At 46.2% G+C, this 22,029-nt stretch overlaps 1 protein-coding gene across 1 annotated transcript in view; it reads right to left on the bottom strand.

The window, feature by feature from the left end:
- LOC112860850 (cilia- and flagella-associated protein 337-like) overlaps window positions 1-22,029 on the bottom strand; it is a 115,830-nt gene that overhangs the window by 482 nt on the left and 93,319 nt on the right. Inside the window, 7 exon segments of the mRNA XM_086717638.1 lie at window positions 4,213-4,310; window positions 6,278-6,462; window positions 7,417-7,548; window positions 10,005-10,146; window positions 10,730-10,788; window positions 12,233-12,355; window positions 19,543-19,690. Of these exon segments, the coding sequence (XP_086573764.1) occupies window positions 4,213-4,310; window positions 6,278-6,462; window positions 7,417-7,548; window positions 10,005-10,146; window positions 10,730-10,788; window positions 12,233-12,355; window positions 19,543-19,690 (887 nt within the window).

Genomic DNA, 22,029 nt, shown 5'->3' on the forward strand with positions numbered 1-22,029 from the left:
ACTCTGTGCCAGCACATGGAGCTTCTCACACTCCCAGAACTCCTCCACCTTTCTCTCTTGCCCTGGGGCCTTGCCTCATGCTCCCCCCTCCCTCCCTCCACCCTGCCTTTCACTTTTAATTGCGGTAAGACACGCATAACACACAATTGACCATCTTAGCCTTCGTTAACTGCAGGACAGTTGGGTGGCGTTAAGCCCGTTCACCACCACCCATGACTGGAGCTCTTGCGTCTCGTAAAATGGAAACTCGATCCCCATTAGACAACAGCTCTGTACTCCCCTCTTCCCCCAGCCCCTGCACCCACCGTCCTACTCTCTGTCCCCATGAATCTGACTCCTCTCAGTCCCTCATGTGAGGGCAGTCGTACAGTCTTCGTCCTCCTGGGTCTGGCTGATTTCACTCAGCTGAATGTCTTCAAGGTGCATCCGTGCTGTAGCAGCAATTCCTTTTCTAAAAGTTCTCTTTCAATTGGCTGAGTTCTATTCAACTTTCAGGCCGGGGTGTGAATGCCTTTCCTCCAGGAAGCCCTCCCCTCCGTGGGCCCCCCACACTGATGTTCCCACAATGCTTTGCACCCCTGCTGTCAAGGGGCAGCTGAGCGGTGAAGGGTGGGGGAGCCTGGAGACTACCCGCTGCTTCCCTGAGTGTGGACTCCTTCGGGTCACAGACTCCCTCCTATTCCCACCGTGTCCCGCACAGAGCGGTGCTGAACGAATAGTGCAGCATGAATGCTGAACAAACTCCTTGGAAGTACTCACTGACGACTTTCAGCAAAAATCTCGAGACCAAGCCTGAATGTTCTTGATCTACCAGGGACAGGAGGTACACTCACCTACGCTTTGCTGGAGCATGGTTGTCTCTGTGGGGCTATTCTCTGTCTCTCTACTGGATTCCGTGGCCTCGGGCGGCACCCCCTCCACGTCTCTGAGAGCCCAAAGGTACCCTTTTCCTCTCTCCGCTCCATGCACAGCCACTGGGTCATCCACTCGCCTTCCTGGTACCGTGTCTCTGGAGATGATTTCCCAGTCTGCCTCTCCCAGCCTCACTTCGCCCTACACAGCCTGGGAGCCATCTACTCTTGGCCACTTGGCCACCCCTCTCCGTGTAAGTGAACTCCAGCCAGCGTGTGTTTCAGCAAGTTAACACTAGCACCGTCACTCGGGCCCGCATTCGGGGGAGGACGCTTGATTCCACGATAATCTGCCCCCAGCCAACAGCTTCTACGTAGCGTCTGGAGCATTTTACAATTACGCTTTCCTTTCTGTGCTCAGACCCGAGCCCTTCTCTGCGGCATGGCCTTTCACAGAGCAGTGGTACCACGCGCCTGCCTCACCACCGAACAGTGGTCTGACTTTGGGCAAACTCGAAGCTTCAGTTTCCTTATCCATAAGTGTGGATAACACATCGCACCTCTCCAGGATGTTGTGAGGACCAAACAAAATAATTTTGTGATTCCCACCTGACTGTCAGAGGTGGCCCCGGACAGAAGACCCTCAACATTTTTTGGCGTTGAGTAAGGCGTGTGCTATTGGAGAAGGCCCCACTCAGAGAATGTAGGTGAGGTAGCACCAACGCGGGTAGTGCAGTGACAGGATCTTCTCCCTCCTCCTTGTTGCTCATGGTCTCTGCTTCTTGTCCTCAGTGCTACAGCCAAGCCGTCCAGGGAAAGCGTCAGTGTGATTTGTAGGGGAATCCTTGCCGCTCCAAGGCTCACATATAACAGACGCCCTCCTGACGGAACTCGTGGATTGACTGACTGACTCTGTAAACACCTGCCAGATGCCCGCAGCCTCCCAACGATCACATCTGGCAGATGGCACGTCTGCTCCCAATGGTCGAGGGTTGAGTTGTACACTTAACAAGGACCTGCTGTGTGTGTTCCCAGACCTGTTTATGCCAGTGGGACATTTTACTGCAATTATATATTTACTTAAATGAGATGAAAATGTGCCCAAAACCTTGTAAGAACTGAGATGAATTCTTTGGAAAGACTAGAGGAAGGGTGATATTGAATTGAGGATAGATGGGACAACTTTTAAAGCTTGGCGGAAAATTCTAAAAAATCTAGGAGTCTGCTGTGCTCATATTGTTTTGCAAACACCTTCAAGTTCTTGCTGTACTTAAAAAAAGCAAAAAAAGGGGCGCCTGGGTGGCTCAGACTGTTGTGCGACTGACTCCACTCAGGTCATGGTCTCACAGATTGTGAGTTCGAGCTCCACGTCAGGCTCTGTGCTGACAGCTCAGAGCCCGGAGCCTGCTTCGGATTCTGTGCCTCCCTCTGTCTCTGCCGCTCTCCCGCTCATGTTCTGTCTCTCTCCTTCAAAAATAAACATTAAAAAAAAAAAAAAGCAAAACCTGAAAGTCATGTAACGGATTTAAGGAAGACTGTGCTGAACTCATCTCTTAGTTGAAGAAAAAGCCTTGGCCCAACATCCAAAGATTGGGGAATGGGTGTACATTTCACTGTTGCAAGTTGAAATAAAACATTTACTGTACGTATGTCGGTTCCCTGCCTTAGAAAACATACATTTTTCAGTAGCCCAACAACCACAGGTGTTGATCCAGTTGGATGAGAGTATTTCCACTGGTTCCCTTCCTGGTTGGGACCTGCGAGGCAGCCCCGCTCTGGCCTCTTTCCTTCACTGTTCACAGCTCCCCCTTTGCATTCCATTCTTGAGGCCAGTCAGCAGAAAGAGGTAGAGAATCAGCTCTGTGTCCAGAGCCAGCTTCCATGCCAGCCCACTCGGAGTGGACGGAGCGAGTGTCGGTGGCATCTTACTGCTGGCTTATGCTGTTTGGAAGCCTTGCCCCGCCCCACACCCATAACAGTCTCCGGTGATGGACTGCAAGGTGTCCCTCAAAGCTCAGATGTTGGAGCCCTAATCCCCAGTGTGATGGTATTTGGACACGGGGTCTTTGGGAGGTAATTAGGGTTGATGAGGTCATAGGATCGGTGCCTTCACAAGAAGAGGAAGAGACATTGTTCGTGTTTCACCCCATGAGGACACGGTGAGAAGGTGGCAACTGCAAGCCAGGAAGAAGGCCCTCACCTGGAACAGGATTGTCCAGAACCTTGATCTCAGACTTCCACCCTCCAGAGCTACGTGAATGAATGCCTGTGGCTTAAGCCGTTCAGTCTGATATTTTGTGACAGCAGCCTGAGCAGACTAATGCTCCCAGGAGGGGAAACTAAAACCCAAGCAGGTTCTGCGAAGGTGAATAAAGAATGACACCGATTCTGCTGCTGCCCACGATGACAGTGATGAAGATGCTGGTGATGTCAAACCCCACGTGTCTGAGGACAGAGGATCCCCTCCCTTTCCCTCTCCGGACCTACACACTGTCACGCTCACCAGCTCGTTGGATTGCAGACCCACATGGGAGATCTCCATGTGTATAACAGGAAGTTTAAGTGACTTGCCTGAGGTCATACTGTTTTCAAAGACCTGTAACTCTAATCCTAGTCCGTGTCATTTTCTAACTGGCCAAAAATTCTCCCAAAGCCAACTTTAGATTCGTGGCTAAATGATGCCCATGATGGATGGTGTTTCTGTGTGTGATGCTCTCCAATTTTGATAGCATCTGAGACATGTTCCTATGTGACCCCCTGAAACAGAGATTGCTAGCTGTCTACCAAAAATCCTTTGTTCCTTTCCTCCTTGGTTACAGAACTCTGAACTCCTCTTGCAGCTAGGTGTGGCCCACGTGACTGCGTTCTGGCCAACAGGATGTAAGCAGCAGTGTATGGGACCTCCTAGGAAAGTCCATAAAGGTTCCTGATCTGGCTGGGAGGTGCCTCCCCTTTGTCTTGGACCTCTGTTCGCCATGCCTCTGTTTCTTCACACTGTCTGAAAGATGGGAGGCCCTGGCAGCTATAAGGTGATAGGGAAGACAGAAACCGGAGCTAAGATAGTGGGTAGAAGTATGAAGAAGGGGTCTGGGCTCCTGATGACCTAGAGCCACTGCACCAAGGAACTGGGCATGTCGGGATGGTGTCACTCACACAGCCCCACGGCCTAGATCTAAATCATGCAGGCAGGATGTTAAACTGGTGAGATTTGAATGGTGACCTCATTATACTCACAGGCTGCGGGGCTTAGGGACAAGTGACTCATGCTGATGGCAGAGTAGCCCAGGATGCCTCAGCCAGGAAAGGCCGCCTTACTTCAACGGGGCCCTCACTTTGACCTGGCTGTTCCGGTTCGGCTCACCTGCCATTGCAAAATGCATACCATTGATTTATGTCTTGTTTCAGTTCAACTTCAAGGATGGAGTCTTCTGGAGAGCAAGGGTTAGGGGTTTTTTCAGGCTGGAAGAAGGAACACTTGTGGGAATGGGAACCCAGGATCATAATGGTGACAGGGAACAGAGATAGCTTGTCAGTTACATGCATTTTTCTGTGTTGGAACAAGATACAGGCTGGCTGAATCTGTTACAAAACAAGAGCATTTTCCCCCGAGCTTTTACTCAAATTTGAAACCACCAACTCCTATGTGATATTTTCCAGGTGAATGATTTTCTGCATTCCATCAACTTACTTCAGTTGTGGTTGTGTTTGATCTGCTCGTATTCGGGAAGAATCGCTACTGACACCCAGAATCCAATCAACACATTCGGTTTTGCAAAACAGACATTCAGAGAAACGTAACATTTTTAGAGCTGGAATAAAACTCACAGATCAGCTAATCCCGCCTCTCATTTCACAGATTAATGGAAGTGATTGCTGCAGGTCACACAACTAATGAAGGTGAATTTAACAGCAGAACTCAGGCGACCCTACCTCATAAACACTTTATTCTGCAATTTCACAGTTTGGGGTCCCATCGAATGGTCCAAATACACTATATAAGGGCTCAGGTTCTTTCCTTTTGCCCTATTTCTCTGGGAAAGAATTTGCAGACTGTTTCCTGGGGGTACCAGCAGTCAAATTGGACAGAAAAATAAACACAGATGCACCTAATGGTCTACCAGCGAAGACCAAAATCCATCCTGGAACGGACTGCCCCACTCTCTTTCACCCTCAGAGAACCAACATCATGTCAATGATCTGTTTTGATTTCTGGAACCGAGCGGCTTCCTCCCCACCCTGCCTCTTCCTTTTCCTCCTCTTCTCCCTCTTCCTCCTGCCTTGCCCTCCCTCCGCTCCCTTCCTGTTCCTACATTACACTTGCAGTGGGATTTCTCTCTAAGACTGCCTTCCAGCCAAGCACTCGCCTGGCTTCTGAGCACATCAGCATTTTTCCCTTCCTCTCGCCTTCCTCTCTTCCCTCCTCCCTCTGGGCTTTTGTTTTCAAATGGCGGGCCCATCAAAATTAATGAACTCATTTATTTGCTCCGTATCAAACGCACACTGAAATTATTGTATTTCTAAACAGACCAATGGTGCTGGGTAGACACATTCTGATCTCCTAAGGGCTACCACCGCACCTCTTTGTTACCTTGGGAATGCTTATGAGAACAGGATCGTGGAAATGTGAGAGGCCTCTGACAAGACAGAAGGTTTTCTTGATCTATGCCTGCCCAGTCCCTTTATTTCCTATTTTGAACGTGTTTGGGGCTCTACACAAAAGTCAGCGACGAGGTCATACCGTGTGATCAGTATTCCAGGAGGCTGCCAAGGAAAAACCCGAGACACATTATTTTGCTGGCAGAGCAGGTGTTCTGCTTTGAGTTGTAACATAACCAGTGAGCAATAGCTCATGAAATGACCTTCTTTTCAATTTATTAAAGGGCAAGCATTTCTTGGAAATCCATATATTTTCACTAAGCTCTAAATCAAGACTGCATCTACCAGGGCCCTCTTAAAATCTCTTTCTCCAGTTTTGACTTTCATAGACTGGGGCACTAACCCATTCATTTCTTCCTTTCACTTGGAAGCCAAGCTTCTGTGTGTATTTCTTAATAGAGAGTGTGTGCCGTGGGCTGAATTTGCAGTGTCTGTCCTTCTCAGATGTGACAGCTGGGCTGAGCATGATCCTGGGTCTCCTTACATTCCAAGGCCATGAATAATTGCCTTTTTATCAGTCAAAGGAGGACAAAGTCAAGCGACGCTAGGGGGATGAACTTCAATCATTCCCACAGATGTACCCACAACCACCTCTTCCCCCACCCTACCTGGTCAGAAGCACGATCTCGGGACACACTTTAAATCTCTATGTTTACTTGTTCTCTGGGTCATCCCCTGACTCTTTCAGTCTGCAGTTTGTATTCCATGCTGATCTGCCTGGAAGCCACAAAATCCGAAAATGCAGGTGAATTGGATGGACCAGGACCAACCTTAGCCTTTTCCTCCACCACATTGTCTCTCTCCTCCTTTCCTTTGTGCACAGCAGCAACATCCCCTTCCACCACTGGGGGAGCAGGCATGCTCTGGGGATCTGTCAAAATTTCATAGGGCACTCTAGGGTGGCTCCCGGAGGCAGGAATGAAAATATCCCAGGGGCTATGCTGCCCAAAGTTTCCTGGAGGAATAGAGACAAATAAGCATAGTACAGAAGCTAACCTATCTTCTAATCAGAGTAAAGCTTACTGCTAAGGTTGTTAGGTCAACCTAATCAAATTTAGTTCTGCTTCTGTGGTTCCGTAAGAAACAACTCCAGGGCAGTTGGCTCTGGAGACTTGAGCCTGGAATGCCTCCTACAGAATGCATCACATGGGTGCATAAGTTACTCAGTACTAAACTAAGGACGGACAGGATAAATTCTAAATAGTTTTAGCACTTGCTGCAAGGAATATCAGCTAGGGACACAAGCTGACCTGCTGAAATAGGTACAGAGTCTCTGTCCATAGTGAGTCAGGTGAATCTCATTACTTTAGCCCACTCAGGCTAGGCCCTTCCCTGTGTTCTGAATTGTTCCAACCAAGATATGACCCTATGATAACACATTTCCTTACCAAACTCACTGCATTGAGTCTAGGTGAGCTCTCTAAGTTGAAATGTCTTTAATTTTGCCAATTTTTGTGAACGTAGGCTGACGTTAAGGTATAGACTGAATTTTGTTTCCTGCAAAACTCACATGTTAAAGCCCCACCCCCAGTGTAACTATATTTGGAGATAAAGCCTGTATGGAAGCAGTTAAGGTTAAAACGAGCTCATGAGGGTTGGACCCTGATCTGACAGCGATCTGATAAGAAGAGACACCAGAGCCATCCCTCTGCCACGCAAGGATACAATAAGATGGCCCTCTGTAAGCCAGGAAGAGAGTTCTCTCCAGAACCCGACCATGTCAGCACCCTGATCTCAGACTTCCAGTCTCCAGAACCATTCTGATGTAGGAAAAGAAATGCTTATTGTTTCAGTCACCCAGTCAACAGTATTTGTTAGGCAGCTTGAGCTGACTAATACACTTGGCCTTAGAGAATATATGTAGCCCTGAACTGAGACTGAGGAGGCAGCCAGGTGGGATATTCCATACCTATGTACGCCCCATCTCTGCTCCATAAGCACATGGTGCAGTCAAGGGAGGATGAGAGCAGAAACTGTTCTTCTATCAGCTCTAAACTAATGAGATAAAAAGGGAGGAAAGATGCTCCAAAGCTGTTCCAGCATGAAAGGGACATTGAATCAATATGTCAATGCTCCATTAATGATGGTTGGAATGTAGAAGGCAGGTCAATCTTCTGAATTATCCTTGGTACCATTCTCTCCCTACCTCCTACCACATCATACCCTCCAAGTTCTCCAGCGCCAGTCCCAAGATATCAAACAAGATACACCGAAAACCATCTTACGGATGATGGGTCTGGGGAAAGATCAAGATATTGTAAAGAACAGCCCCATCAGAGTTCAGGTTGTGCCCTTAGCACTGACTCCTTTCAATTCAGTAAGAAAAAAAGGTGGGGGGACATCTGCACCTGGGTGGCTCAGTAGGTTGAGTGTCTGACTCTTGATTTCAGATCAAGTCACAATCAAGTCAGGTTCGTGGAATCAAACTCCATATCAGGCTCTGCGCTAAGTGTGAAGACTGCTTAAGATTCTCTCTCTCTCCCTCTGCCCCTCTCACCTGTGCTCTCTCTCTCTCTCTCTCAAATTAAAAAATAAATTTAAATTTAAAAAGTAATAAAAAAACTAAATTTACTAAGTGTCTAAACTTAAAGGAAAATACCAGACCAATTCACGGAAGACAATGATCCATTTACAAGAAAAATGAAGACTTCCAATGGCTTCCTTTAGTCCTGTGCAAGCAGTACCTACATCTTGTTTTCCCCAACAGTAGGATTCGGGATTACAATCCCGTTTTCCTATTTTGACTAATTCAGAGGCCTTTTGAGAGGGTTGATTTGATCAAAGCAATGGGAAGTATTTTAACTCTTACAAGTTCTTGAACTCTAAAATAGATGGTACTCACGACGTCACAACACTGACCGTGCGGAAGGTCACATCTAAATCAAAAGAAAGAACACACCTGAGTACAGTGGGAGAGTTAATCACAGCAATGCTAGATGCCATACAGCAGTTTCATGGGATGGGGTCAGATCTGGATGCGTGTCCAGCAAGGGAGAGGTACCGGTGTGGCAGTCATTGGTTTTGCTACACTAACTGCTAAGTGTTTATTGAGCACCTAACTACGTGAAAGACCCCATGCCAGGTCCCAAGACATATAAAATGGGTCCCTTGCAAGCTGCTTATGCTATGGTTTCCCTCAGTGCTTAGGGTTTGGAAAGCACGCAGGAGTAGACAAGTAATCAAAAGTGATTGGTAAAGTAGGCTGGCAAGTGCTATGCACCCAGTACTTGGAATAGAAGACGGAGGCTAGGCAGGTGGCTCTTACTTCTAAATTCCAATTTCTCTTGCTGTAGCATTTAAACTTCTGTGGGGAACAGGAAAAGGTGACTAAATGGAAGTCTGTATTTACCTCTGTATTGGCCTTCCAGAAACGTGTTTATTGGGATTCTATATAGCCATTTAAATATGTTAGATTTTAAATATGCTGAACGGAGTTACATGTGCTTTTTTGGAAAGTTGTCTAAGGGATGCAAAGGTAAAAAACAAGTTCTGGAAATTATGTAGTGGGATATAGGTGCCCCTGTATATATATATGCATAGAAACTTTCTGAAAGAAAATTAAGATTCATTCACAGTGTTCCCAGGAGGCAGAAATGGCAGGTCAGGTGGTAAAAGAGGTCAGAGTAGCAACTAGTGCTTTTCATTTTCCATTCTTTGGTGCTCTCTGATTTTTTGCTAATCTTGAGCATTTTTACAATTGTATGAGAGGGTTTTAAATTTTTAAACATTTTTGTACCACCAAAGCAATGTTTCCATAAGACAGAATTTCTGGAATACAGATTTCCAAAAATAAAAAATAATGCACATTTATAACCTCATCTTCCAAGAGATAACATTTGTGAAAGCCTTGGTGTGTGTCTTTCCAGACTTTCAATCTTCCACGTATTTCTTCGTTTTAACAAAGAATCATACTCTCTTTATTTTTAAGATTCATACTTTAATGTTATCTTGCGATCTGAATGTTTTCATTTAATAATTTACTGAGAATATTTTTCCTGTGAATACACCTTCATTTACAGCACTGTTCTTCAAAGACTGGATGGTATTCCAGTGTATTTGTTATACCATCATGTACTGAATCAATTCTCCTTATGTTGGATATCTAGGTTGCTTCTAATTATTCTCTTTCTCCCTTACGAACAATGTATTGATTCACCTGATAACTAAGTCTTTGTGCGCATGTCTTATTATTTCTTATGGCCAAATCTTAGAAGTAGGATTGCCGGTTTGTAGCTTTCGATATGTAGAGTCAACTTACCCTTCCGATAGCATACACCAATTTGCTTCCTAGCCAAGAGCATATAGGAGTGCCCATTGTCCTGTATCCTTGCCAAGCTAAAAATATTTGTTTCTAAACTCATTCTTAAAGGGTTTTATAGACCGCCTCCCCCTACCCCCCATCCTCACTGGTACAATTCCATCTTACCAACCAGAATATTAAGTTAAAACTGAAGCTGTGCTCATTATGGTATTTAACATGAAGTGTTTATTGTCTACTCTTGGGGGACTGCAGCTCGGGTCCCTGCAGGCCATATTCTTTGATGTCATAGACGTGCACAAAGCCTTCCTGGTCGGCCACGTAGGCGAGGGCATCTCTTGCTGTCACTGCGATGCTGCTGACCTGTGCTTTGTCTCTGGACTGAAAAACACATGCACATGGTCCATCACACACACACACATTGGGTCCATCATACACACACACACACACACACACACGGCCCATCACAGATGCACACGGGGCCCATTGCCGATAAAGCTGACTTGTCAGACAATGGCAAGTGGAATGCTGCATCCCATTTGCAGTAAGAACTCATCACTGTGCCTGTGTTAATCTTTCAGCAAGATAGGGTATGCTATATAGATAATCAAGCTAAAAACTTGGAGCTCAGAAGAGTCGCTGTGTTGCACAGTCAGGCTAGTGTCGATAAAGAAAAAAACAGGGGCGCCTGGGTGGCTTAGCTGGTTAAGTGTCCTACTTCGGCTCAGATCACGATCTCACAGCAGTGAGTTCGAGCCCCGCGTCGGGCTCTGTGCTGACAGCTCAGAACCTGGAGCCTGCTTCAGATTCAGTGTCTCCCTCTCTCTCTGCCCCTCCCCTGCTCGCACTCTGTCTCTCTATCTCTCTCAAAAATAAATAAACATTAAAAAAAATTTTTTTAAGGAAAAAAAACAACAACAAACCCCAAGTGTGGAAGTTATTTCCAATCGACTGTCCAACTTACAGGAGTGAGGTTTGCAATGGGACGGGCCCCACCGAACAGCCTCCAGAAGGTGACAGAACCTGTGAGGAGAGGAGAGCAGGAAGACCACCGGGGGGTGTGCACTTCACCTGTGCCTCCGAGTCTCCTGAGACTTTGCTGCCAGGCACTGCAGCCTCGTGACACCAGGGGCCTCTTCTTATACCCGTGGCTAGAATTATCCATGAATATAGGGGAAGAGGGTCCTCTTCGTGGGTTTTGAATCAAAGGGCTCAGTGGCCTTTTCTGTCTCCACTAATCTAGGCAACTTTCCTGATGAGAAGGGCAGATTCGGCTATGGAAGAGAGGTCTGGAAGTTAGAGCTACGGCAATAATCTGTGTATGTGTGTGTGTGTGTGTGTGTGTGTGTGTGTGCGCGTGTGTGTGTGGGTGTGCATGTGTGTGTAAGTACTTATTTTAAACACACTGTGGGGCCTGCCTAGTCAAAGGGATTCTTGGGCCGGGGGGGTCTTTGTCGCCTATCAGCCACAATTCTTGAATGTGTTTTACACATGGGTGTTCATGTAGCAAGCCTTTGTGAAGTGGAGACCCCATGCATATCACTTGCTCTTGGGAGTTCCCTAAATTACGAGGTTGAAGTTTCCTTCTCTTAGGGCCAACGGGGCTCTGTGATCCCACCAGGCAAAGCAGAAGCTATGGATGCCTCAGTGTGGAGGGTGGAGAGGAGCATCCAAGGGCATCTGCAGCTTTGGGGCTGGGGCCGTGGGTCCAAAGTCCAGAGGACATAGCCTCCCTAACTACCTAACGAGAACGCCAACGACCACCCCAGGATCCGTACACACAACTTGAGCTTCCCCTCTGCAACCGGAACACAGGTGGCTGGCTGTTTTTCAACTCATAATTTTAATTAAAATCCTGGAGCTTTGGAGTAGGACTGTGGCCCACTTGTTACATTTTACTAAAGCCTGAGGGTCGTGTCATTTGTGTAACGTCGCCTCGCTAATTAGTGGTAGATCTCCATTCAGAAGCTCATCCTCAGGCTCTGAGGGGAGCCCTGGCTTCTTCCTCCTAAAAAGAGCAGGACACATAGCTGATCTACACTTAGGATGCTTTGTTCTTCTTAAGGCTCTTCCGTCAGGCTGCCTGTGCTTACTCGTGGCTCTCCCCTTAAAAGGCTGTGCTTGGTGTTCATTTAGCCTGACTACATGATGTCCTCGGTGACCCACTTCACTTGTAGAGGCCTCTGAGCGGGCAGCTGAGGCGAGGAAACTTGATTTGGAGGAAGTTGGAGTCAGGCCCTCACTCCCTGGGTGATCACCTCCCTGGCTGGCAGGACCGGGGCCAGAGCAGGTAGGGTAAGGGCCTTAGTCAGCCTGGGCTCCAAGGACAGAGCGGCTGGAAGGAGAGATAGCAGAGGTTGTGGAGGGGAGTAGTGAGTGCTTAGGGACCCTCCCTTTCCAGGTCCAGGCCTGCAGTGGCCAAATATTAGAAAAGAGCAGCACAGCCCCTGCGGGAAGCTATTCTTACCTTGGGGCCCATTGGTGATTAGGGAAGTGGCCACTGATTCAAACTTGGCTGCTCGAGTCTTCAAGAGGGCAAGACAGGAAACGCTCCGATCTGGGCCTGGTGACCAGGGAGAGTTTGGGTGTGCTCACAGCCCTTTCTCCCACCTTCTTCTGTAGCTCTGCCCCCCAGCACACCCCCTCCCCCACCATGGGCCTGAAGCAGGAGCTGTGCACACAGGGGCGTGGACATCCTGGCATCCTCGCTGGTTAAGAACCAACCCAGGTAGGGGCGCCTGGATGGTTCCGTCTGTTGAGCGTCCGACTTCAGCTCGGGTCATGATCTCACAGTCCATGAGTTCGAGCCCTGCATCGGGTTCTGTGCTGACAGCTCAGAGCCTGGAGCCTGCTTCAGATTCTGTGTCTCCCTCTCTCTCTGCCCCTCCCCCCTCATGCTCTCTCTCTCTCTCTCTCTCTCTCTCTGTCAAAAATAAATAAACATTAAAAAAAATTTTTTAAATAAAAAGAACCAACCCAGGTAAAGTCAGGTGTGAAGGCAGATGGCCCTGGCATCGCCCAGGAGCCTAGGACTTTTGGAGAGAAACAAGGATTTGGGAGGCTTTGCCCAGGACTTTACAGGTGCTTCTCAAGAAGTCCCCACTCCCTAGAAATTCTTGGATTGAAATAATATGAATTAACCATTATGTCACCTCTTACATTTACCAAGATACAAAACCATGTGAAATCCTATGGTACTGGATTATTAGTCCCATGGTCAGAGAGAAAGTGGAGACTTAGAAAAGTCAAAAGCTTTGCTCAAGGCCAAAAAGATGTCCATTCTTTCATTCACTTGTTTTTGATGAACATGTGTTAAATCTCTGGTACAGCCCCGACATTGTGCTGAGAGCAGTGGATAGAAGGAGAGGCAGAGGGCCACACTGAGGCAAAAGAACTACTCCCAGGAATGAACAGGATGCTGCTGGCACATGCAGGACGGGACTTGTTGTGTATGGAGAAGGGAGAGGACAGAGAAGGCATCTGAGGGGAAGCAGCATTGAATCTGGAATCTTGAAAGATGTCTCGGGCACTGGGCAGAGAGGGCTGTCTAGGAAAAGTCATCAAACTCTATCTTCTCTGTACAGCCAAGGGTTGGAATACATTCTAAGTCCACCTCCCGGCTTCCTCCTGGTCTTCCACTCCCCCTGCTATACTTTAAGCACCATCGACACAGGAGCCACATCTGTTTTTTTTTTTTAAGCCACTTATCTGTAAATCCTCTCACCATGCTTACTACATAGAACTCAAATATTTGTTGTTAAATAAAAATCCTGGAAACTTAGATGAAACCTGTGAGAACCACAAAGAACGTTGCTACTTGAGGTTGTGGGCAAGGAGCTCTCTTTACATTTTTCTCTTTGAGTCTGTGGGCATTGGGGTACGTGGCCCAGACTGAAGGTGCCATGAATGGTCTCATGTAAATAAGGGGCTATATAAATAATGGGGCTGGTGCTGAAGTTAAATACAAGGGGTGCTGTCTCACTACCATGGGGGTACCCATGAACCAGGCTGTTAATCATTCAGCAATACTTATTTTGGCCTCTGAGCTCACCACAGTGGACATGATAGACTCAGGCCATGCCCTCAAGCAGAAAATGATTATAATTAGGATTATCTATTTAATGGACACTTTCTATGTGCCAGGCACTGAGCTGGGCACGTTCTCAACATTCCTGTACTTTAATCATCACAACAATCTTAGGTAGACATTATGTTTCTGATTTGGCAGGTGGTGAGACTGTTTTAGAAAGAATTACATTGCCTAAGGCACACAAGTTAACCATAGAAGGGCTGAGATTCAAACCCAGATGTGTTCACATCCAAAGCCCATGCCCTTGATATTGGATTTTGTAGTTGTCTTTGGAAGGCTGAGGATTCTTAGAAGCAGGATGGAGGGTCCACCCACATGGCGGTATGGCTCTTGCCTGTACCCAATGCCTGGGATATACCTATAGTGATTAGGCTAAGTGTTACCTTACTCTCAGTTTATCAGATCCTTGGGATTATTGACACAAGGGGGGGGGGGGGGCAAGATGGGGGGCAGGTAAAAGAGGGGCATATGCAGCAAAGATAAAGTCCCTTCACTTTGCCCACATTCGTCCTGCAGAGGGCCTGCAGTCCCAAGAAATGGGTCTGCATGTCACTTCCCTACTTTCCTCAGGGAGAATTTCACTTCCCTAAACTCAATCTTCTTCATCTGTGATATGGAGACAATACTTCCTATTTCATAGAGTTTGGCCAGGAGTAAGTGAGACACTATGTGAATTGCGCTACATGACCTTGCAGAGATAGCTGAAAGGGGACAATGAACCTACAGTTCATGGCACAGAGACGCTCAACAAATGGTAGCTTTCATAATCATTGTTACTGAACTCTCTGGCCTCAGTTTCCTCATCTGTGAAAACGGGTACAATAGCACCTATCTCTTAGGGTTAATGTGAATGCTAAATGAGGTAAAATATTAAAAGCACTCAGGAAAATACATACAGGATTAAATATATTATTTATATAATATTTGTATATTGTTATATTAATTATAATTCTATTATTAAATAGTAGATACTATTTAAGTTATTATATTTATGAAATATTATATTGTTATAAGAGACAAATATCATTATTTACAAACAAGAAAATATTATTATATTGTTTTCCTAGTTAAAAAGCCTTAGTATCTAAGAACTAATAAATGAATTCAGCGTAATAGCAGGATACAAAGTCAACACACAAAAATCTGTGCATTTCTATACACAGACAAGAAACACTCTGCAAAGGAAATTGCAAAAACAACCCCAGTAGAATAAAAAAGAATAAAACACTTAGGAATTAACTAAGGAAGTGAAAGACTTGTATGATGAAAACGACAAATAAATTCAAAACATTTATTTATGTTATGAAAGAAATTGATAACCTAAATAAATGGAAACATATCCATGTTCGTGGATTGGCAGACTTAATATTGTGAATACTACCCAAAGTGATCTACAGACTCAATGCAATCTTTATCAAAATCCCAATGATGATTTTTGCAGAAATAGAATACCTATCCTAAAATTCGTATGGGATCTCAAGGACCCCGGATAGCCAAAATTTTTTCAAGATTTTTTTAATCTTGAAAAAAAAAGAGCAAAATTGAAAGACTCACACTTTTTGATTTTAACATTTACTGTAAAACCACAGGAATCAAAACAGTGTGGTACTGGTATAAAGACAGACATGTAGATGAATGGACTAGAATAAAGATCCCCAAAATGAACCCTGACGTTTATGGTCAAATGATATTTGACAAGGGTGCCCAGATTGTTCAATGGGGAAAAGAGAGTCTTTTCAACAAATGGTGTGGGGAAACTGGAATATCCACATGCAAATGGATGAAGTTGGACCCTTATCTAACGCCACATACAAAAATTAACTCAAAATAGATCAGAGGACTAAACGTAAAACCTAAACGAGAAAAACTCTTGGAAGAAAACACAGGCCAAAAATTTCATGACGTTGAATGTGGCAATGATTTCTTTTTTTTTTTTTTTTTTTTTTTTTTTAACGTTTATTTATTTTTTTGGGACAGAGAGAGACAGAGCATGAATGGGGGAGGGGCAGAGAGAGAGGGAGACACAGAACTGGAAGCAGGCTCCAGGCTCTGAGCCCTCAGCCCAGAGCCCGACGCGGGGCTCGAACTCACGGACCGCGAGATCGTGACCTGGCTGAAGTCGGACGCTTAACCGACTGCGCCACCCAGGCGCCCCATATGTGGCAATGATTTCTGGGCTATGACACTAAAGGCACAGGGACAAAATTAAAAATAGACAATTTGGACTTTGTGAAAATTTTGAAAAATGTATATCAGAAGACACTACCTAGGGTAAAAGGGCAACCTATAGAATGAGAGAAAATAGGGGCGCCTGGGTGGCTCAGTCGGTTAAGCGTCCGACCTCAGCTCAGGTCACGATCTCACCGTCCGTGAGTTCGAGCCCCGCGTCGGGCTCTGGGCTGAGGGCTCAGAGCCTGGAGCCTGCTTCCAGTTCTGTGTCTCCCTCTCTCTCTGCCCCTCCCCCGTTCATGCTCTGTCTCTCTCTGTCTCAAAAATAAATAAACGTTAAAAAAAATTTTTTTTTTTAAAAAAGAATGAGAGAAAATATTTGCAAATCACATATCTGGTAAGGGATTCATATCCAGAATATATAGAGAACTTCTAAAACTCAACAACAACAAAAAAACCCCAAACAACCTGATTCAAAAATGGGCAAAGGACTTGAACAGATGTTTTTCCAATAAAGATATACAAGTGGCTGACATGCACATGAAAAGATGCTCAACATCACTGATCTTTAGGGCAATGCAAATCAAAATCATAATGAGATACCCCCTCATACCCATTAAGATGACTATTAAGACAAACAAACAAACAAATGAAATAACAAGGGTTGGTGAGAACGTGGAGAACTTGGAAACCTGTGCACTGTCGGTGGCCATGTAGAATGACAGAACCACTGTGGAAAACAGTACAGAGGTTCCTCAAAAATCTAAAATAAAACTGCCACATGATCCAGTAATTCTACTTCTGGATGTATACCCAAAAGAACTGAAAAGCAGGGTCTTGAAGCGATACCGGCACACCCATGCTCACAGCAACGCTATTCACAGTGGCTAAAATGCAGAAGCAACCCAAGCGGCTACTAATGGGAGAAGGGATAAGCAGACTGTGGTACACCCACAATGGAATATTATTCAGCCTTAAAAAGGAAGGAAATTCTGTGATATGCTACAACAGGGTGAAACTTGAGGACATTACATTAAGTCAAATAAGGCAGTCACAAAAAAGACAAATATCGTATGATTCCACTTACACGAAGGACCTATGGTAGTCAAAATCGTAAAAATAGAAAGTATCATGGTGGTTGCAGGGGATGCGGGGAGGGGAGAATAGGGACTTAGTGTTTAGGGGTGACAGTTTCGGTTGGGGATGATGAAAGGTTCTGCGGACAGGAAGTGGTGATGGTGCGCAGCCACGTGATTGTGTTTAATACCACCCAACTTTAAGTTTTGGTGTGTGTGTTTTACCACAATAAACAAAGAGGAGGAGGAAAGGAGGCAGAGGGGAGGGAGGGGGAGGAAAGGGAAGTGGAGGAGCAGAGAGAGCCTTAGTCTCCCAGTGAGCTCACTGCTTTCCTGGATTTCAGCCTGGTTGAAATCTGCCTCTCTCTTTCACTCTCAAATTCTTTCTCTTTGTTGTGAAGAAAGATGTAACGATCCCGAATGTAAGGAAGAACGAAGCTAAAAATGTTGGAAAGTCAGCAGAAAGGATGTGTTTCCAGCTCATTTGGCTTTGCCTGCTCAATCGCCTCTCTCTCTCTCAGCTCCCCTCTCTACTGAGAATGACTTCAGAAGAATTGTCCAGACAGTTTTCCAAATAAGATGATGACCTCTTAACCAATCCCATGTGAAAAAGACCACTGGGTTCTTTGACCTTCCAGAAGAGCCAGGACTGCTCTTTCCTGGAAGGGTGGGGAGCTTTCACATACTTTCACCTCGTTTTTTGCAATGTAGAAATGTGAATTATTGGTAACGATGGCTGGCTTTGCATTTGGGGAGCAGAAAAGGAGTTTCTCAAAGCCAACAGTCACATAACTTGAAGCAATAAATGCTGCTGCAAACAGGGTTTTAAATTAGAGCTGCTGGCTAAAAGGTCAACATCGCATTCTTGGCCAGTGACTTTATTTTCATTTTAATGGCAATGAAAATAATCTTTTAGAAGGAAATGCCATCACTTTTTCCCCAAAGGTTTTTAAAACTTTTAGGCGCTCTGGGAAAGAGCTTCATAGAAGAATCTTTTTTGTTATCGTAAAGGGGGTAGGAATAGACTGGATAATAAGTCTATAGGTAAGAATTTCTTTTTAATCTCATGGTGCTTAGTGGTTTCCGTTGCTAGCCACTGCCTTCCGGAGTGTCTCTCTCGCAGTCCAGAGGCTGATCACATTGCTTTACCATTATTTTACTTACTGGGCATTCATATCTTGTCTCTGAATTTAGACTGTGAGCCCCCTGAAGGCAGGGTCAGGCCTCGCATCTCTCTCTCATCTTTTCTATGCATCTCCCTCAGGGTTATGCCCATGGGAGTGGTTCAAAGATATTTTCTGATCAAGTAAGTCATTAGAACTTTTCCTTGGCTAGTAAGTTATCAAATGCCTAAAGCGGGGATTGCAGGGTAGGGTTCTCTGAGGGTTTGCTGCTTGGGCTTCAGGAAATGCAAGAACTTACCAGTTTTATGCAAAATCACCAGTGCCTTGTGTCTCCCCTGTTGGGGCTCCATGGGTATGAGGTAGTGGGTCCCCTGGCTGTTGGCAGATGAGTGGCTGCAGACTGTGACTTGGGAAAAATAAGCCTGGACTCTGGAGGTAGGTCAAGGACTGATAGGAAGCCTTTGGCGGCTGTGGGTTCCCACGGTTTTCCATCCAGCACAGCCAGCCATGAAACTGATAGTGTGTTTTTCAAATGGTTCATGACTTAGAGGGAGAGGGGTGTGGTTACCAGCCCCAGGACCCAGCCCTGGACCTGCACATAGCAGGAGCTCATCAATATGTTTTGAATGAAGATGTGAATGAATGGGCCCATGATCACATTAGCAGAGAGAGGGGGTCTTAAAGAAATGGAACCAGGGTAGAGAAATTAGAGAGAATGGGGTGGGAGAGTGGGGAAAAGTTTTGCAATAAAATATACAAGTAGTAAGGACTGATCCATGTGGGGGCGTGTGGGGGATCGTGGGACCCTGGGGGCACCCGAAGGGCTAATGCGTGTGGTGAGGGTGGCATTAAGCTTGAGGGCACACAGCTGAGTGACACATCAGGAGATGATGTCTGAGGTGGGATGGGGGACAGGAGTGATAGCTGGGAAAAGGAGCCCATAAAGAGTGGTATTAAAGACACAGGGCTAAAATTGGCACTGTAGCAGAGACCAAGGGGCTCAGCAGGAGAGACAATCCTTCATGTGGACAGTGGATGAGACAAGGCTCCCAAAGGTAGTGGGCAAGGCTGTGAGATAGGCTCTGATGGATGAGTGCCTGGGATATGGACTGAGCTAGCTAAACTCTTAAGCTCCCTCCCAGCTTTGGGAATTTCCATTTGACAGGTTAAACCTGAAACCAGGCTAATCCCTTCTCACCTGGATGCTGTCCAGAACTGAGATTTCTTTAGCCGATGAGCCAGGAGTCCAAGCCTGCTGGGGCCTGTGCAGAACGGCCATGGAGCCTGCCCCTCACCTACCTTTTCTTTCTTCTGCAACCATGAGAGGGGCTGAGAGTGTTCAGCTTGCAGTAAATGTGGCCTGAGATGACGTTCCAAATGATGACCTCTCCATCGTAACTGGAAGTCAAGAGAAGAAAAGGTGGGCATTGAGCCACACAGAGGATGTCCTCTTTGTGCCCATGGTTCTGAGAAGGAGAGAGATGGAGAGGGACAGGGTAAGAAATCAAATTCTCAATCACCCATAGATAGTTCTCCTTCATCTTATCCCTAAGACAGAGCATGCAGACGGGTTCCTCCTCCTGTGCTTGCCCACGATAGAGACTCACCTAGAACCTCATGACCCAGCCCCAAGGATCAGGGCATCCTTCCAGGCAGGAGTCTGTGTACAGGTCAGCCAGAGAGGTGCTGCCTCTCCTTGGGTCAGTTCTACTACCTTCCCCAGGGAAGTGATAATCCTAGCAGCTTCCTGACCTCCCCACACAGCTGACAAATGGAGTGTTTGCAGGGAGCCCTGTTTGGGGCTGAAATGGTGATGGCAATGGGATAATGGAAACCAGCTCTGGGCCAAGGTGATTTGGCTTCCCAACAGCTCAGTTCTAAGTTCCAGAGTGTGCTGTCCCTTGACTTGATTCCTACAGGGTTCCCATCTGCGGCTTACACATGCAGTTAGGAATTTAGATCACCTACTCTCCTCGAAAGGAGGATTTGGATATGGATCCTTAAGAAAGATGAGAAACCAAAATGGAGTTTTTTGAGGGCAGTGCTGCAGAGAGCTTAAAGAGCTCCCGGCCACAGTCCCTCAACATCCTCACTGGGGTACAGTTTCCATGTGAAGAGACTTGGCTTCTCCTGGTGCTGTAGAGGCATCATTTTTCCCTTGCTCTCACATACTTTCCACAGAGTGTCCCCTGGGGACCTGTCCATGTCATCTAAGATGTCCCTTCTGCCTGAAAGTGGCTGGGAAGGTGGTGGCATAAGACAGTTGGAAAAGAGAAGGTCAATGGCTCTCTCTTTCCCACAATCTTCTGCCAAATCCTGTCTCCTTCTGTGACTTGTGACCATGTATGTCTGGGATCCTCCTCCTCCTGTGATGCCCCACTGCCCACACCATGACGTGTACATGCCTTAGCATGACTGTCAAGCTCTAACTTTTCAACCTCATTTCCCTCCTGTGTCTGATGCCCCAGCCCCTCAAACTTTTCATAGCCCTCCAGACAACATGCTTTTCATGCATGCTTCCCGACTTGGCTCATGCTTTCATGCTTTCCCCCTTCCCATCATCTACATTGCTTTCCTCACCTCGGCCTCCTGGGAAAATCCTAGTAATCTTTCGATCTCCTGTGTGATGTTAGAGCAAAGTTAGTAGTTCCCACCTCTAGGCTTCTCCCACATCTTTTACGTTATTATATCATTTGTCACATTGCATGATTATTATTTCCGTAGTTTATCTCCTCACCAGGCTGTGAGATTCTGGGCCAAGAATCACATTGTTTTTTAAAAATATTTTTTAACGTTTATTTATCCTTGAGAGACAGAGCATGAGCAGGGGAGGGGCAGAGAGAGGGGGAGACACAGAATCCGAAGCAGGCTCCAGGCTCTGAGCTGTCAGCACAGAGCCCGATGCGGGGCTCGAACCCACGAACCGTGAGATCATGACCTGCGCCGAAGTCGGACGCCCAACCGACTGGGCCACCCAGGCACCCCAGGAATCACATTTTATTCACGTTGTATCTCCTGGCCCTATCCATTAAGCATGACACTATAAAAGTGCCCAAAAATATGTGTTGAGTGAGTTAATAGTTGAATAAATAAATATTTGAATGCACTAACACTTCACTGACTTGCTTGACAATGCCTCCTTGCAATGGCCTTCACTTCCAGGCATTTTCTGCACAACTTTGTTCTTTCACTCAATAATCACTAATCTGCGAACTCCGGGAAGGCAGAGATCATGAGATGACCCTTTTGATCATAACTTCATCTTCAGTGAACAAAGCATACTTGGTCCACAATCTGCACTTGGCATATGCTAGTTGAATGGAATCAAATTAATTAGGCATTGCTATAAAGTGGGCACTGGGCTAGGTCCTGGGAATACCATGGTGAAGGCAGACAAGGCCTGGCCTCATGGAGTTTGTATTCTAGTGACTTGTACCTTTTGGAATGTTTATGGGGGTTTAAGGTAGGGTTGAGCTGTAGCACACGGTTGGGCACAGTGACTTTGCTTTCTTAGCACTTGTCTTATTGGCTTGGCATCCAGACAATTCTGAGGGAGGTCATTCAACCATAGGAGGCTGCAGAAAGTTGGGGCACTTTGCTAATAAGAATCACAAGAAGTATCCCGGTTGTGGGCCCCCAACAAGCCACAGGGCAGGAATGTCATCTCTTCGGCTCCCTGGCTGCCCAAAGGTGACACAGCAAATGCATACAATTTTGCATGCCAAGCAGAAATAGGAAGTACATGCTTCTTTCAGGAAAGTCACACCCACCACATCTTGGGCTGGCATTCCTGTACTACATGAAT

Source organism: Puma concolor, chromosome A1 (assembly GCF_028749965.1).
Source record: "Puma concolor isolate L17-30 chromosome A1, mPumCon1.1.hap2, whole genome shotgun sequence".
Classification (NCBI taxonomy): domain Eukaryota; kingdom Metazoa; phylum Chordata; class Mammalia; order Carnivora; family Felidae; genus Puma; species Puma concolor.